The 16,511-nt window shown below is 50.5% G+C and overlaps 1 protein-coding gene across 1 annotated transcript in view; it reads right to left on the reverse strand.

Annotated features, from left to right (window-relative positions):
* The window catches only part of LOC140196915 (disintegrin and metalloproteinase domain-containing protein 33-like), a 125,454-nt gene that overhangs the window by 105,048 nt on the left and 3,895 nt on the right, over positions 1 to 16,511 (reverse strand). Inside the window, exons 4-6 of the mRNA XM_072256851.1 lie at positions 7,811 to 7,889; positions 7,205 to 7,281; positions 4,247 to 4,421 (exon numbers count right to left, since the gene is read on the reverse strand). Coding sequence (XP_072112952.1) covers positions 4,247 to 4,421; positions 7,205 to 7,281; positions 7,811 to 7,889 — 331 coding nt within the window. The remainder of the gene's footprint in view (positions 1 to 4,246; positions 4,422 to 7,204; positions 7,282 to 7,810; positions 7,890 to 16,511) is intronic.

The following is a 16,511-nucleotide window of genomic DNA, read 5'->3' on the forward strand; positions in this document are numbered from 1 at the left end:
CAACTTAGACAGTATCCTCTTTTCAGACACCACCCGTCAGGGAGCTCCAGCATGCCCAAACTGTTCAGTCTGTCCTGATCACACAACCCACAGATCCCAGGATCAGCCTGGTTAATCTCCTCTCAGCTCCCTCTAGCATTGCTCTGCCGTTGTTAGGCAAGAAAAGCAGAGATGTGCACAGAACCCCAGAGAGGCCTCACCAACTCCCTGTGCAGCAGGAACAAAACCTCCTGCTGTTGAACTGCAGCTCAGTTGCAGTGAAGAACAAAGTGTCATTTCCTGTCATACCCATTCAGAACACAAAACACAAAACAATACCGCAGAGCAATAGATTCTATGGCCCACAATGTCACGAGCCTGTTGCCACGAGCAGCGGTGGAGGCCAAGTCATTGGGAGTATTTAAGGCAGAGATAGATATGTTCTTGATTAGCCAGGGCATCAAAGGGTATGGGGAGAAGGCAGGGGAGGGGGGATGACTGGAAGAATTGGATCAGCCCATGATTGAATGGTGGAGCAGGCTCGATGGGCCAAATGGTCTACTTCTGCTCTTATAGCTTATGGTTTTATGGTCTGTGCTGAACAAAATGCCAAATTAAAGTATATCCCTTCTCATTGCAAATGTCCACATCCCCCATTCCCTACTGTTCATGTGGCTGTCAAACAGCTTCCAACACCACTGTCAAACAGCTTCCAACACCACCATCAAACCAGATTCCAACAGCACCATCAAACCAGCTCCCAACACCACTATCAAATCAGTTTCTAACACCACTATCAAACTAGTTTCGAACACCACTATCAAACTAGTTTTTTTAGATTTAGATTATGAGGACATGCAGTCCCCTTTTATTGTCATTTAGTAATGCATGCATTAAGAAATGATACAATGTTTTTTCCAGAATGATATCACGAAAACACATGACAAACCAACTTAAAAACTAACAAAAACCACATAATTATAACATATAGTTACAACAGTGCAAAACAATACTGTAATTTGATAAGAACAGACCATGGCACAGTAAAAGTCTCAAAGTCTCTCGAAAGTCCCATCATCTCACACAGACGGTAAACCTCCAGCGTCGCCAACTTGCCGATGTAGCATCCCGGAACCATCCGACCACAGTCCGACTCTGAGCCTCCGACCAGCTCTCCGACACTGAGCACCGAGCACCATCTCTGCCGAGCGCTTCGACCCCGGGCCTGGCAACAGGCAACAGGCAAAGCCGAGGATTTGGGGCCTTCCCCTCCGGAGATTCTCAATCGCACAGTAGCAGCGGCAGCGAAGCAGGCATTTCAGAAGTTACTCCAGATGTTCCTCCGCGCTTCTCACGGCTGTCTCCATCAAATCAGGGATGTGCACAGCATCCTACTTCACAAATACGATATTCATTCGGAACGGCCGCGCGTGCTGCGTCGCGCCACCATCTTCTCCTTCCTTCTAACACCACTATCAAACCAGCATCCAACACCACCATCAAACCAGCCTCCCAACGCCTCTCAAACCAGCCTCCCAACACCACTATCAAACCAGCATCCAATACCACCATCAAACCAGCCTCCCAACGCCTCTCAAACCAGCCTCCCAACACCACTATCAAACCAGCCTCCCAACACCTCTCAAACCAGCCTCCCAACACCACTATCAAACCAGCATCCAACACCACCATCAAATCAGTTTCCAACACCACTGTCAAACCAGTTTCCAACACCACCAACACCACCATCAAACCAGTTTCCAACACCACTGTCAAACCAGTTTCCAACACCACCAACACCACCATCAAACCAGTTTCCAACACCACTCTCAAACCAGCTTCCAACACCACCAACACCACCATCAAATCAGTTTCCAACACCACCATCAAATCAGTTTCCAACACCACTATCAAACCAGCATCCAACACCACCATCAAATCAGTTTCCAACACCACTGTCAAACCAGTTTCCAACACCACTCTCAAACCAGCTTCCAACACCACCAACACCACCATCAAACCAGCCTCCCAACACCTCTCAAACCAGACTCCCAACACCACTCTCAAACCAGCCTCCCAACACCTCTCTCAAACCAGCCTCCCAACACCACCATCAAACCAGCATCCAACACCACTCTCAAACCAGTTTCCAACATCACCATCAAACCAGATTCCAAAACTCCTATCAAACCAGCTCCCAACACCACTATCAAACCAGTTTCCAACACCACTGTCAAACCAGCATCCAACATTACTATCAAGTTAAATTCCAACACCACTATCAAACCAGCTCCCAACAGCACTATCAAACCAGCATCCAACACCACTGTCAAACCAGCTTCCAACACAACTCTCAAACCAGATTCCAACACCACCATCAAATCAGTTTCCAACACCACTCTCAAACCAGCTTCCAACACCACCAACACCACCATCAAACCAGTTTCCAACACCACTATCAAACCAGTTTCCAACACCACCAACACCACCATCAAACCAGTTTCCAACACCACTCTCAAACCAGCTTCCAACACCACCAACACCACCATCAACCCAGTTTCCAACACCACTGTCAAACCAGTTTCCAACACCCCACCAACACCACTATCAAACCAGTTTCCAGCACCACTATCAAACCAGTTTCCAGCACCACTTTCAAACTAGTTTCCAGCACCACCATCGAACCAGCTTCCAACACCACTATCAAACCAGTTTCCAACATCACCATCAAATCAGTTTCCAACACAACTATCAAAGCAGTTTCCAACACCACCGTCAAACCAGTTTCCAACACCGCCAACACCACCATCAAATCAGTTTCCAACAGCACTATCAAACCAGTTTCCAACAGCACTATCAAACCAGTTTCCAACAGCACTATCAAACCAGCTTCCAGCAGCACTATCAAACCAGCTTCCAACAGCACTATCAAACCAGTTTCCAACAGCACTATCAAACCAGTTTCCAACAGCACTATCAAACCAGTTTCCAACACCACCATCAAACCAGCTTCCAACACCACTATCAAACCAGTTTCCAACAGCACACCGAACAACTTGTTCTGGGTACTCACAACACATGGTGTTAAAAACCTACACTGTTGGATGTTCAGAATCCCTGGAAGAGCCTGTACTATTCGGCACAATTCTATGTCCTAGATCACTATAAAAGGACTATACTGTATGGCACTTTTCAATGTTCGAGATCTCTGTGAAGGGCCTGTACTTCTCGGTACAGCTCTGTTCCAGATTCTATGTGCTGCCTGTAATGATCAGCACTGTTCTAAGTTCCAAATCAATCTGAATGGCCTGTAATGTTTGGCACTGTTCTGCGTCCTAGATCTCTATGAAAGGCCTATACTATTCAGCACTGTTGTATGTTTTAGACCTGTATGAATAGTCCGTTCCGCACAATTCTATGTTCCAAATCTCTATGAGTGGTCTGTGCTGTTCAGCACTTTTCTATGCTCGAGATCTTATGAAAGGCCTGTAATGATCAGCACTGTTTTATATTCCAGTTCAATCTGAAACACCTGTAATATTTGGCTCTGTTCTATGTTCTAGATCTCTACAAAGGGCCTTTACGTTTTGGCATTGTTCTATGTTCTAGATCCCTATCGAGGGCATTTCACTTTCAATACTGTTCTATGTTCTAGATCTGCATGAAGTGCCTGCTCTATTCTGCACAGTTCCATGTTCCAGATCTCTATAAAAAGCTTGTACTATTTGGCAAGGTTCTATGTTCTAGATCTTTAGGAATAGTCAGGGGTTTGGCTGAGCAGAGGCAGACAGGGGCTGGTAGGAGTAAATTGGTCAGCAGGGAATTGGGGTCAAGGTTCAGCGGGTTGGCGGATTGAGGATTGGTGGGGGGGGTCAGAAATAATAGGAAGTTGGGGTCAAGGTGACTGCAGGGCCAGGGTCTCTCAGGGACTCTGGGTTCCAAGGAACCAACGTGCGTTCAGGTTCTGGGCTGTGGGATAGGGTCATGGGGTCCTGTCAGGGACGGGCTCCGACAGAGTCGTGGTCAATGGTCTAGAGAATAGCTGAGAAGTCCATCACAGATCAGGGGCCCAGGGGTGGTCAAGGATCCTTGGTCAGTGCTCTACTGGGGCCACCTGTTGTGGTTAGAAGAAGGGGGTCGGGGTCAGTCCAGGGAGGTGGATGGAGGTGGGAGAGCGGGGTGTACATAGGGGAAACTGCGGGCAGTGTGACAGAGTGGGAAGCTAGGCTCCGAGGGTCAGGTAGGGTAAGATGGCAGTGAACCTCACCCTGTGCAAGTGCTGCACCAGGCGCCCCATCAAGTCCCTGTCTGTCCACCGGTCGTCGCCCCGTCCACACCGGCCGTGGCCAACAGTCAGGCTCCCCATCCGGGTCACCCGGTGCAGATTCTCTCCGATTGGTTGTAGGTAATAACCATCAGTGATATCCATGGCAACAACCCCACTGTGGAGTACGACAACAACAACAGTTACCCTAGAACTGACAAGGTTTATTGATCACCTCCACCAGCGGCTGGAGGGAATTCCAAAATCAGAGAACATAGGTTACATTGAAGGGCAACAGGTTTTAAAAGAAGTACCTGAGAGGCAACTGTTTCCACCCAGACGGCAGTGGGAATGTGGAACGAGATGCCACAGGGTGTGGGTACAATCACAAATGTTACAACACATTTCCACAAGTCCATGCTGACCCCCCGAGACACCCCCCACCGACTGCCACCCCCCCCCAGTTATCACCCCCACCGACTGCCACCCCCACAGTTATCACCCCCACCGACTGCCACCCCCCCCAGTTATCACCCCCACCGACTGCCACCCCCACAGTTATCACCCCCCAATAACTGACTCCCCCCACAGTTATCACACCCCACCGACTGTCACCCCCCACAGTTATCACCCCCAATGACTGACTCCCCCCAGTTATCACACCCCACCGACTGTCACCCCCCCAGTTATCACCCCCACCGACTGCCACCCCCACAGTTATCACCCCCACCGACTGCCACCCCCCACAGTTATCACACCCACTGACTGACCCCCAGAGACACTCCCCACTGACACTCCCCATAGTTATCACCCCCACCAACTGCCACCCCCAGAGTTATCACCCCCCAATAACTGACTCCCCCCACAGTTATCACACCCCACCGACTGTCACCCCCCACAGTTATCACCCCCAATGACTGACTCCCCCCAGTTATCACACCCCACCGACTGTCACCCCCCCAGTTATCACCCCCACCGACTGCCACCCCCACAGTTATCACCCCCACCGACTGCCACCCCCCCAGTTATCACCCCCACCGACTGCCACCCCCACAGTTATCACCCCCACTGACTGACCCCCAGAGACACTCCCCACTGACACCCCCCCCAGTTATCACCCCCACCGACTGCCACCCCCCCAGTTATCACCCCCACCGACTGCCACCCCCACAGTTATCACCCCCACCGACTGCCACCCCCCCCAGTTATCACCCCCACCGACTGCCACCCCCACCGACTGCCACCCCCCCCAGTTATCACCCCCACCGACTGCCACCCCCCCCAGTTATCACCCCCACCGACTGCCACCCCCCCCAGTTATCACACCCACTGACTGACCCCCAGAGACACTCCCCACTGACACCCCCCATAGTTATCACCCCCACCAACTGCCACCCCCAGAGTTATCACCTCCCAATAACTGACTCCCCCCACAGTTATCACACCCCACCGACTGTCACCCCCCACAGTTATCACCCCCACCGACTGCCACCCCCCCCAGTTATCACACCCACTGACTGACCCCCAGAGACACTCCCCACTGACACCCCCCATAGTTATCACCCCCACCAACTGCCACCCCCAGAGTTATCACCCCCCAATAACTGACTCCCCCCACAGTTATCACACCCCACCGACTGTCACCCCCCACAGTTATCACCCCCAATGACTGACTCCCCCCAGTTATCACACCCCACCGACTGACACCCCCCACAGTTATCACCCCCACCGACCGACACCCCAGAGACACACCCCACGGACTGACTCCCCCCACAGTTATCACCCCCACTGACTGACCCCTCCCAGTTATCACCCCCACCGACACCCCCAGAGACACCCCCACCGACTGACACCCCCCACAGTTATCACCTCCACTGACTGACCCCCAGAGACCCCCCCACAGTTATCACCCCCACCGACCGACATCCCCCACAGTTATCACCCCCACCGACTGACCCCCAGAGACACTCCCCACCGACCGACATCCCCCACAGTTATCACCTCCACTGACTGACCCCCAGAGACCCCCCCAGTTATCACCCCCACTGACCGACATCCCCCACAGTTATCACCTCCACCGACTGACCCCCAGAGACACTCCCCACTGACTGACACCCCCACAGTTATCACCCCCACCGACTGACCCTCCCCACAGTTATCACCCCCACTGACTGACTCCCCCTACAGTTATCACCCCCACCAACCGACCCCCAGAGACACCCCCACCAACTGACTCCCCCCACAGTTATCACCCCCAGTGACCGATCCCCCCCACAGTTATCACCCCCACCAACTGACCCCCAGAGACATTCCCCACTGACTGACTCCCCCCACAGTTATCAGCCCCACTGAATGACACCCCCCACAGTTATCACTCCCACCAATTGTCTCCCAGAGACACCCTCACCGACTGACTCCCCCAGACAGCTCCCACAGTCACCACCAACACCCCCACTGATTGTCTCCCACTGTCACCCCTACAGTCACCACTTGCACCCACCCACCGACTGACAACCAGACACCTCCACAATCACCAGCAGCCGCTCACTGACACCCCCAGTCACTACGCACACTCAGCAACTGTCTCCCACTGACACCCCCATCCTCAACACCGACACCCACCCACTGACTCCAAATGTCACCCCTAGCCTTTCCTTAACTTCCCAACAACCCACTCTGACACTCACACTCACACTGACAGAGAACCACACACCCCCTAATTCCCACTCTCACCCCCACACTCACACCTCACACCCTCACCCCCCAATTCCTCCTGACACCCCCACACTCACACCTCACACCCACTCACCCTCACATACACCTGACTCCCTACAACACCAATCACCCTCTGACTCCTCTCGATCGATAATCGCAGATACACTCCTCACACCCAACCACCCCCCACCCATCCGGCACTCTCCCTGCCAGCCTCACACTGCCCTCCCCGCTGCAGCTTCTCACCGGACACCGTAGCGCAGGCTGAGGGCAAGCCAGGAGTGTCGATGGCTACGGACACGTCCATGGTACAGGCAGTGGTCCTGCAGGGACAAGACAGACATCACCACCTCGCACCCCTGAGCGACCCACACACTCACAGCAGCACTGCACGGTGACCCAATCGGCACCCTGGGGGGCCAAGATCTTCACCTTCGGTGCCCCTGGGTGATCCATCCCTCAGGCCGGATGATAAACCGTCACACCTGAGGGACCCGCTCCACACCCGTGGGTGATCCAACCCTCAATGTGACCCAGCCTGTACCCCACACCCCTGGGATAACCCACACCTCACTGACATCTCCCAGCCCCAGGATAACCTACACCCCTCCCATTCCCCAGAGGCACGTGACATCTCCCCTCCCATTCACCCCACCCCGATGACCTCGCCTTCCCATCGAATAAACCCCTGGGGTGTCCCAGACCCCGATGACCTTTCCCTTCCCGCTCCCCCGACACACACAACCTTTACCCATCCCCCACCACCACCAAGAACGATCCTCACCCACTCCACCCACACACGGGCTGAGCCATACCCACGTCACCAACCCACTGAGGCTCCCATTCCCTCACCGTGCGGTTTGGACTGATGGTCACGCGACTGCCATCCAGATGATAGTGTGTCTCCGTGTAACCGTGTGTGAGCAGCCTCCTGGAATCACAACAGGAAGTCAGGCACAGATTTATTCAGGGGTAGGGATGGGGCTGGGGCAGCTGACAGAGTCTCGTTCTGGGACAGGAAGGAGTAGACATACTAAGGATCTGAATAATGGTTCTCCTGCTCTGACTGGTAGATTGAGCAATGGAGGCCTGACAACGCTGGCTTAGTGATAACTGTTGGAGTTCCCACCTTCAGCTACATAATGAAGTCTAGAGTTCTTCCTACCGTTACACGCTGAGGTCTGGAGTTCCTACCGCCACGCAACTCAGCCATACACCCACCCCTATCCTACTCAACCTTTCCCTGTCTCATTGGAACATACCTATGCAGAATGCCATGCAAATAACTCCTGAACATTTGCCACATTTTTTCCATACATTTCCCTGAGAACATCTGTTTCCAATTTATGCTTTCAAGTTCCTGCCTGATAGCCTCATATTTCCCGTTATTCCAGTTAAACACTTTCCTAACTTGTCTGTTCCTATCCCTCTCCAATGCTTTGGTAAAGGACATAGAATTGTGATCACTATCTCCAAAATGCTCTCCCACTGAGCGATCTGACACCTGACCAGGTTCATTTCCCAATACCAAATCAAGTACAGCCTCTCCTCTTGTAGGCTTATCTACATATTGTGTCAAGAAACCTTCCTGAACACACCTAACAAACTCTACCCCATCTAAACCCCTAGCTCTAAGGAGATGCCAATCAATATTTGGGAAATTAAAATCTCCCACCGTGACAACCCTGTTATTATTACACCTTTCCAGAATCTGTCTCCCTACCTGCTCCTCAATGTCCCTGTTACTACTGGGTGATCTATAAAAAACATTTAGTAGAGTAACTGACCCCTTCTTGTTTCCAACTTCCACCCACAGAGTCTCAGTAGACAACCCCTCCATGACTTTCTCCTTTTCTGCAGCCATGACACTATCTCTGATCAACAGTGCCACGCCCCCACCTCTTCTGCCTCCCTTCCTGTCCTTTCTGAAACATCTAAAGCCTGGCACTTGAAGTAACCATTCCTGCCCCTGAGCCATCCGAGTCTCTGTAATGGCCACAACATCATATCTTCAAGTACTAATCCACACTCTCTCATCTGCTTTGTTCATGAAGCTTCTTGTATTAAAATAGACACATCTCAAACCATCAGTCTAAGCACATCCCTTGTCTATCACCAGCCTATCCTCCCTCTCGCACTGTCTCCAAGCTTTCTCTATTTGTGAGCCAACTGCCCCCTCCTCCACCTCTTCAGTTCCCACCACCCCCAGCAATTCTAGTTTAAACTCTCCCCAATGGCCTTAGCAAATCTCCGAAGGATTTGATAAGGTGCCACATATGGGGCTGCTTAACAAGATAAAATCCCATGGCATTACAGGAAAGATACTGGCATGGATAGAGGAATGGCTGACTAGATGGAGGCAGTGAGTAGGAATAAAGGGGGCTTTTTCTGATTGGCTGCCAGTGAGTAGTGGTGTTGCACAGGGGTCAGTAATTAGGGACTGCTAATTTTCACATTGTTTGTCAGTGATTTGCATAATGGAATTGATAGCTTTGTGGCAAAGTTTCCAGATGACAGGAAGGTGGGTGGAGGGGTAGGTAGTGCTGAGGAAGCAATGTAATTGCAGCAGGAATTAAATAAAGTCCAGGCTGTGGCTGTCTGACCAGGGCACAAGACCAGGGTGTGGGTGTCTGAAAGAGTCTGGGTGTTTGACCAGGACTGACATGGACACAGGCCCTGGGTGTCTGACCAGGCACAAACCCAGAGTATAGGTGTCTGACCAGGACACGGGCCCAGGCTGTGGGTGTCTGACATCTAGCCAGAGCTGACTGCACACGGCTTCCAGCTGAGAGTCACTCTGTCGTGTTTCAGTTCCTTGAACTGGTGGTTTCAACCACAAGGCTGTGCGATTAAAGCACTTTTACCACCAGTGAAAGAGTGTGCAGCCGTATAGAACAGTCTGCAGGCCGGGAGCTGAGAGCAGGGAGCAGCAAGGAGGGAGATGGGGAATGGGTGCTGCAAAGCCGGGTCTCTGGTAGGAGAGGGCATGTCTGCTGGTCATTAACGACTCCTAGCATCCAGCACACACAATCAGCAAGGACTCTGATGTACAGGGTGACCAACCAGACACATGGAACAAAGGACAGGAGGTCTCTCAAATGGAAGGACAGTTACTCCCAGAGGGAGATATGCAACTAGAGAGAGGTGAAAGCCAGGATCTCACAGCATTGAAGAACTCTGAGAACCCTCTGCACCAAAGGCTTGGTGCACAGAGATTCCTACTGGTCAGCGGTGGCAGTGCAGAGTGATTCCTGATGGTCAGTGTAACAGTGGGACTCCTAATGGCCAGTGGGGACAGTACAGAGTGATTCCTGCTGGTCAGTAGTGACAGAGCAGTGGGATTCCTGCTGGTCAGTGGGGACAATAAAGTGGGATTCCTGCTGGTCAGTGGAATTGGTGCAGAGCGATTCCTGCTGGTGTGTAGTCAAGTTAGGTCAAGTTTATTGTCATTTCGACCATAAGCTGCTAGCACAGTACACAGTAGAAATGAAACAATGTTCCTCCAGGACCTGGTGCTACATGAAACAACACAAAACTACATTAGACTATGTGAGACAGCACAAGGCTACACCAGACTACGTAAAACAACATAAAAACTGCACTAGACTACAGACCTGCACAGGACTACATAAAGTGCACAAAACAGTGCTGGGCAGTACAATAATTAATAAACAAGACAATAGGCACAGTTGAGGACAAGTTACAATATAATAATACATTATGTAGATGTCAGTCTAGACTGTGAGTATTGAGGAGTCTGATGGCTTGGGGGAAGAACTGGTCACGAGAGCCTGAAAGCTTTGGTGCCTTTTGCCAGATGGCAGGAGGGAGAAGAGTTTGTATGAGGGGTGCAAGGGGTCCTTCACAATGCTGTTTGCTTTACGGATGCAGCGTGTGGTGTAAATGTCTGTAATGATGGGAAGAGGGACTCCGATGATCTTCTCAGCTGACCTCACTATCCGCTGTAGGGTCTTGCGATCCGAGATGGTGCAATTCCCGAACCAGGCAGTGATGCAGCTGCTCAGGATGCTCTCAATACAACCTCTGTACAATGTAGGCAGTGCAGTGGGATTCCTGCTGGGGTGTAGAGACAGTGCAGCGGGATTCCTGTTGGTCAGTGGGGACAGTCCAGTGGGATTCCTGCTGGTCAGTGGGGACAGTGCAGTGGGATTCCTGCTGGTCAGTGAGGACAGTGCAGAGGATTCCTGCTGGTCAGTGGGGCAGTGTAATGGGATTCCTGGTGCTTAGTGGAATTGGTGCAGAGTGATTCCTGCTGGTCAGTGGGGACAGTGCAGTGGGATTCCTGCTGGTCAGTGAGGACAGTGCAGAGGATTCCTGCTGGTCAGTGGGGCAGTGTAATGGGATTCCTGGTGCTTAGTGGAATTGGTGCAGAGTGATTCCTGCTGGTCAGTGGGGACAGTGCAGTGGGATTCCTGCTGGTCAGTGAGGACAGTGCAGAGGATTCCTGCTGGTCAGTGGGGCAGTGTAATGGGATTCCTGGTGCTTAGTGGAATTGGTGCAGAGTGATTCCTGCTGGTCAGTGGGGACAGTGCAGTGGGATTCCTGCTGGTCAGTGAGGACAGTGCAGAAGATTCCTGCTGGTCAGTAGGGCAGTGTAATGGGATTCCTGGTGGTTAGTGGAATTGGTGCAGAGCGATTCCTGCTGGTCAGTGGGGACAGGGCAGTGTGATACTTGCTGGTCAGTGGGGACAGAGCAGTATGATTCCTGCTGGTCTGTGAGGACAGTGCCATGGGAATCCTGTTGGTCAGTGAGGTCAGTGGATACAGATTCCTGCTGGTCAGTGGGGACAGTGCTGTGGGATTCCTGCTGGTCATGGGGGAAGTGCAGTAAAATTCCTGCTGGTCAGTGGGGCAGTGCAGTGGGATTCCAGCTGGTTAGTGCGGACAGAGCAGTGTGATACCTGCTGGTCAGTGGGGACAGGAACAGAGGGATTCCTGCTGGTCAGTGGTGACAGTGCAGAGGGATTCCTGCTGGTCAGTGGGGCTGTGCAGTGGGATTCCAGCTGGTTAGTGAAGACAGTGCAGTGTGATACCTGCTGGTCAATGGGGACAGGAACAGTGGGATTCCTGCTGGTCAGCGGTGACAGTGCAGCAGGATTCCTGCTGGTCAGTGCGATTGGTGCAGAGGATTCCTGCTGGCCAGTGGGTTATTGGAAAGGAATTTCTGCTGGTCAGTGGGGATAGTGTAATGGGATTCCTGGTAGTCAGTGGAACTGGTGCAGAGAGATTCCTGCTGGTGAGTAGGGATAATGCAGTGGGATTCCAGCTGGACATTATATAGTGCAGTGGGATACCTGTTGGTCAGTGTGGACAGTGTAATGGGATTCCTGCTGGTCAGTAATGACAGTGCAGTGCGATTCCAGCAGGTCAGTGGGATTGGTGCAGAGGATTCCTGCTGGTCGGTGGGTCAGTGCAGTGGGATTCCTGCTGGTCGGTGGGATTGATGCAGAGCAATATCTGCTGTTGAGCAGGGACACTGCAATGGGTTTTCTGCTGGTGAGTAGGGACAGTGCAGTGGGATTTAGAAAAACATTGAAACATAGAAAACCTACAGCACAATACAGGCCCTGCGGCCCCCAAAGCTGTGCCGAACGTATACTTACTTTAGAAAATACCTAGAGATACCAATAGCCCTCTATTTTTCTAAGCTCCATGTACCTGTCCAGGAGTCTCTTAAAAGACCCTATCGTATCCACCTCTACCACTTTCGCCAGCAGCCCATTCCACGCAGTCACCACTCTCTGAGTAAAAAACTTACCCCTGACATCTCCTCTGTACCTACTTCCAAGCACCTTAAAACTGTGCCCTCTCATTTTAGCCATTTTAGGCCTGGGAAAAGGCCTCTGACTATCCACATGATCAATGGCTCTCATCATCTTATACACCCCTATCAGGTCACCTCTCATCCTCTGTTGCTCCAAGGAGAAAAGGCCGAGTTCACTCAACCAGTTTTCATAAGGCATGCTTCCCAATCCAGGCGACATCCTTGTAAATCTCCTCTGCACCCTTTCTATGGTTTCCACATCCTTCCTGTGGTGAGGGGACCAGAACTGAGCACAGTACTCCAAGTGGGGTCTGACCAGGGTCCTATATAGCTGCAACATTACCTCTTGGCTCCTAAACTCAATCCCACAGTTGATGAAGGCCAATGCACCATACGCCTTCTTAACCACAGAGTCAACCCGCACAGCAGCTTTGAGTGTCCTATGGACTCAGACCCTAAGATCCCTCTGATCCTCCACATTGCCAAGAGTCTTACCATTAATACTATATTCTGCCATCATATTTGACCTACCAAAATGAACCACTTCACACTTATCTGGGTTGAAATCCATCTGCCACTTCTCAGCCCAGTTTTGCATCCTACCAATGTCCCGCTGTAACCTCTGACAGCCCTCCACACTATCCACAACACCCCCAACCTTTGTGTCATCATCAAATTTACTAACCCATCCCTCCACTTCCTCATCCAGGTTATTTATAAAAATCACGAAGAGTAGGGGTCCTGGAACAGATCTCTGAGACGCACCACTGGTAACCGACCTCCGTGCAGAATATGACCCGTCTACAACCACTCTTTGCCTTCTGTGGGCAAGCCAGTTCTGAATCCACAAAGTAATGTCCCCTTGGATCCCATGCCTCCTTACTTTCTCAATAAGCCTGGCATGGGGTACCTTATCAAATGCCTTGCTGAAATCCATATACAGTACATCTACCACTCTACCTTCATCAATGTGTTTAGTCACACCCTCAAAAAATTCAATCTGGCTCGTAAGGCACAACCTGCCTTTGACAAAGCCATGCTGGCTATTCCTAATCATATCATGCCTCTCCAAATGTTCATAAATCCTGCCTCTCAGGATCTTCTCCATCAACTCTGAAGTAAAGTACTGAACTATTGCAGTGGAGTAAAGGAAATTACAAAGGCTTGAGAGAGGAGCCGACCAAAATTAACTGGAAGGGTACACTAGCAGGGATGATGGTAAAGCAGTAATGGGAGTAATTTGGAAGATGGAGAATATATAGATCCCAAATGGGGACGAATTATTTTAGAGGCAAGGTGACACAGCCACGGTCTACAAAGCCCACATAAAAGACAAAGAGCGGGCATATAATAGAGCAAAAATTAGTGGGAAGTTCAAGAATTGGGAAGTTTTGAAAACCAACAGAAGGCAACTAAAAAAAAATCATAAGGAAGGAAAAAGTGGAATATGAAAGCAAGCTAGCCAATAAATTTAAATAGAATGCAAAAAGTTTCTTCAGATATAAAGTGGAAAGGAGAGGCAAAAGCAGATATCAGACTGTTGGAAATCGATGCTGGAGAGGTAGTAATGGGGGACAATGAAATGGTGGACAAACTGAATAAGTATGTAACACCCTGATTAAGATTTTTACTGCAATGCTGAAGGTATTTCATTTCAGCAGTTCTGTAACAGCAGGTTTTTTTTTTGCTTTCAACTTGTTTGGGTTTCAGCTAAGATTAGAGGCTTGTTATTCAGCTTGGGAATGTGCTGTCAGCCAATCAGGACAGTGGAACTGGGAGAAGGTTCTGGAGATGGCTGGGTCTTTGATCTTTGTGGGTGGCAGCTAGAAGAAGACGGGGGAAAAGGTGGCTGAAGATGCCGTCCCTGTTGAACAAGATGCTTTGTACAGATGAATATCTTCAGGAAGGAAGAACCAATACTTCTGTGGGAGACCTGTTTGTTTAAGATGGATTTTGAGCACTGTTCAAAAGGATGGTGGGTCCAGTGCATGACTGGCAGACAAGTTCAAGATGAGCTCCATTTACTGCGCATTTGACTCTTTAAGAGGTATGGGCCCTTTTTGATTTTAATACCACAGAAACAGAGAAAACCTACAGCACAATACAGCCACAATGCTGTGCCGAACATGTACTTACTTTAGAAATCACTCTTTTAAAAATTAATGTTTAGAAATTAATCTCTTAAAAGATTCCATCATATTTAATAACTGTTTGTTTAAATTCACTTTCTTAAATCTACTTCCTTTTAATTGTATGCAGTGTACAATCTGTTATTTCTTGCTGGGGGTAGTAAATCACACAACTTTCACAGAAACGGGGGTTTAGGTGAGCGAGACATCCCAACCTCACGGGTTTGGTGGTACCAAAGACATACAGACCCTCGACGTACAAAGCCTGAGAAAGATGGGTTTCTTGCCGCAGAGTCCAGTGGCTGTTCGTGAGAGGCTAACAAGATGGTTTTCCAGAGACGCCGAGTAAAAAGGGGTTTCAAGTACTTTGCATCAGTCTTCATTGTGGAAGACATTCACAGTATGCCAGGCATTTGAGAATGTCAGAGGGCAGACGTGTGTGAAGTTACCATTACTAGGGGGAAGGTTCTTGGGAAACTGGAAGGTCTAAAGGTAGATAGGTGACCTGGACCAGATGGTGTACACCCCAGGGTTCTGAAAGAGGTGGCGGAAGAGATTGTGGAGGCATTATTAATGATCTTTCAAGAATCACTACACTCTGGAATGGTTCCAGAAGAATGGAAAATTGCAAATTACAGGCCAGGTAGCCTGATCTCAGTGGCTGGGAAGATGTTGGAGTTGTCTGTTAAAGATGTGATTCCGGGCTACTTGGAGGTACGTGATAAAATAGGCTGTATGTATAGTCAGCATGGTTTCCTGAAAGGAAAATTGTCCCTGACAAATCAAGTTTGCAAAGATAGGTGGAGGGGCAGGTAGTGTTGAGGAAGTACAGAAAGACTGAGACAGATTAGCAGAATCTATCCACTCTCAGAGCCATGCTGTCTTTCTGTGGGGATACCCCAGCATGCCACAGACAGACTCCCAGGTTCTGATGATGGAGGTGGAATCCAGAGGGACCGAGACTCTTGGACTTTGACCCATCTGCTGCGGCCGAGGGCGCCTGTTTCGCCGGCTGCACACTAACTCGCACAAACCTGCCCATCCTCTCAGGGAGTGTAATGTGCTTAAAACAACACATGTCTCAGCTTCCTTCCTGTCAGCCGCTCGTAAAGCTCAGCCAGTCAACCGTTGTCATCCACCCTTCCCCAGCAACCACAGGCTCTGTCTGACACAGCAGCGCACTAAACCCAGAATTCGGCCCACGGGTGTGTGACCCACGAGGACCTCAGACAGCTGGCGAGCACCAGATAGCGTAAGCTTAATGTTGGAGAGAATCCGCTTAAATGAGGATCACAGTGCCTGAGAAGGTGGGGAAATGTGAGCTCTCCATCCCATTCCCATACAACCCTGCTAGCTTCCACATTCCATGTGGGAATGGCAATAGATAAATCAGCCCTTTACCCCAGTCTCATGATTAGCTTAGGGTTAAATTGGGGTTGGCTCAAAGGGCCAGAAGGATCTATTCTGTGCAGTATCGTTAAGTAAATAAATGCATCACTCCCCTCTCACCAACTGCATGCCCTCTGGTTTTCCATTTCCCAAACCTGGGGAAAACATACTTTGTGACCTTCTGCACCTCCATGCGATCACCCCTCAGTTCCCGATGCTCTAAGGAATGAAGTCCCAACCTATCCAAACT

This window comes from Mobula birostris, chromosome 4, assembly GCF_030028105.1.
Source record: "Mobula birostris isolate sMobBir1 chromosome 4, sMobBir1.hap1, whole genome shotgun sequence".
Classification (NCBI taxonomy): Eukaryota; Metazoa; Chordata; class Chondrichthyes; order Myliobatiformes; family Myliobatidae; genus Mobula; species Mobula birostris.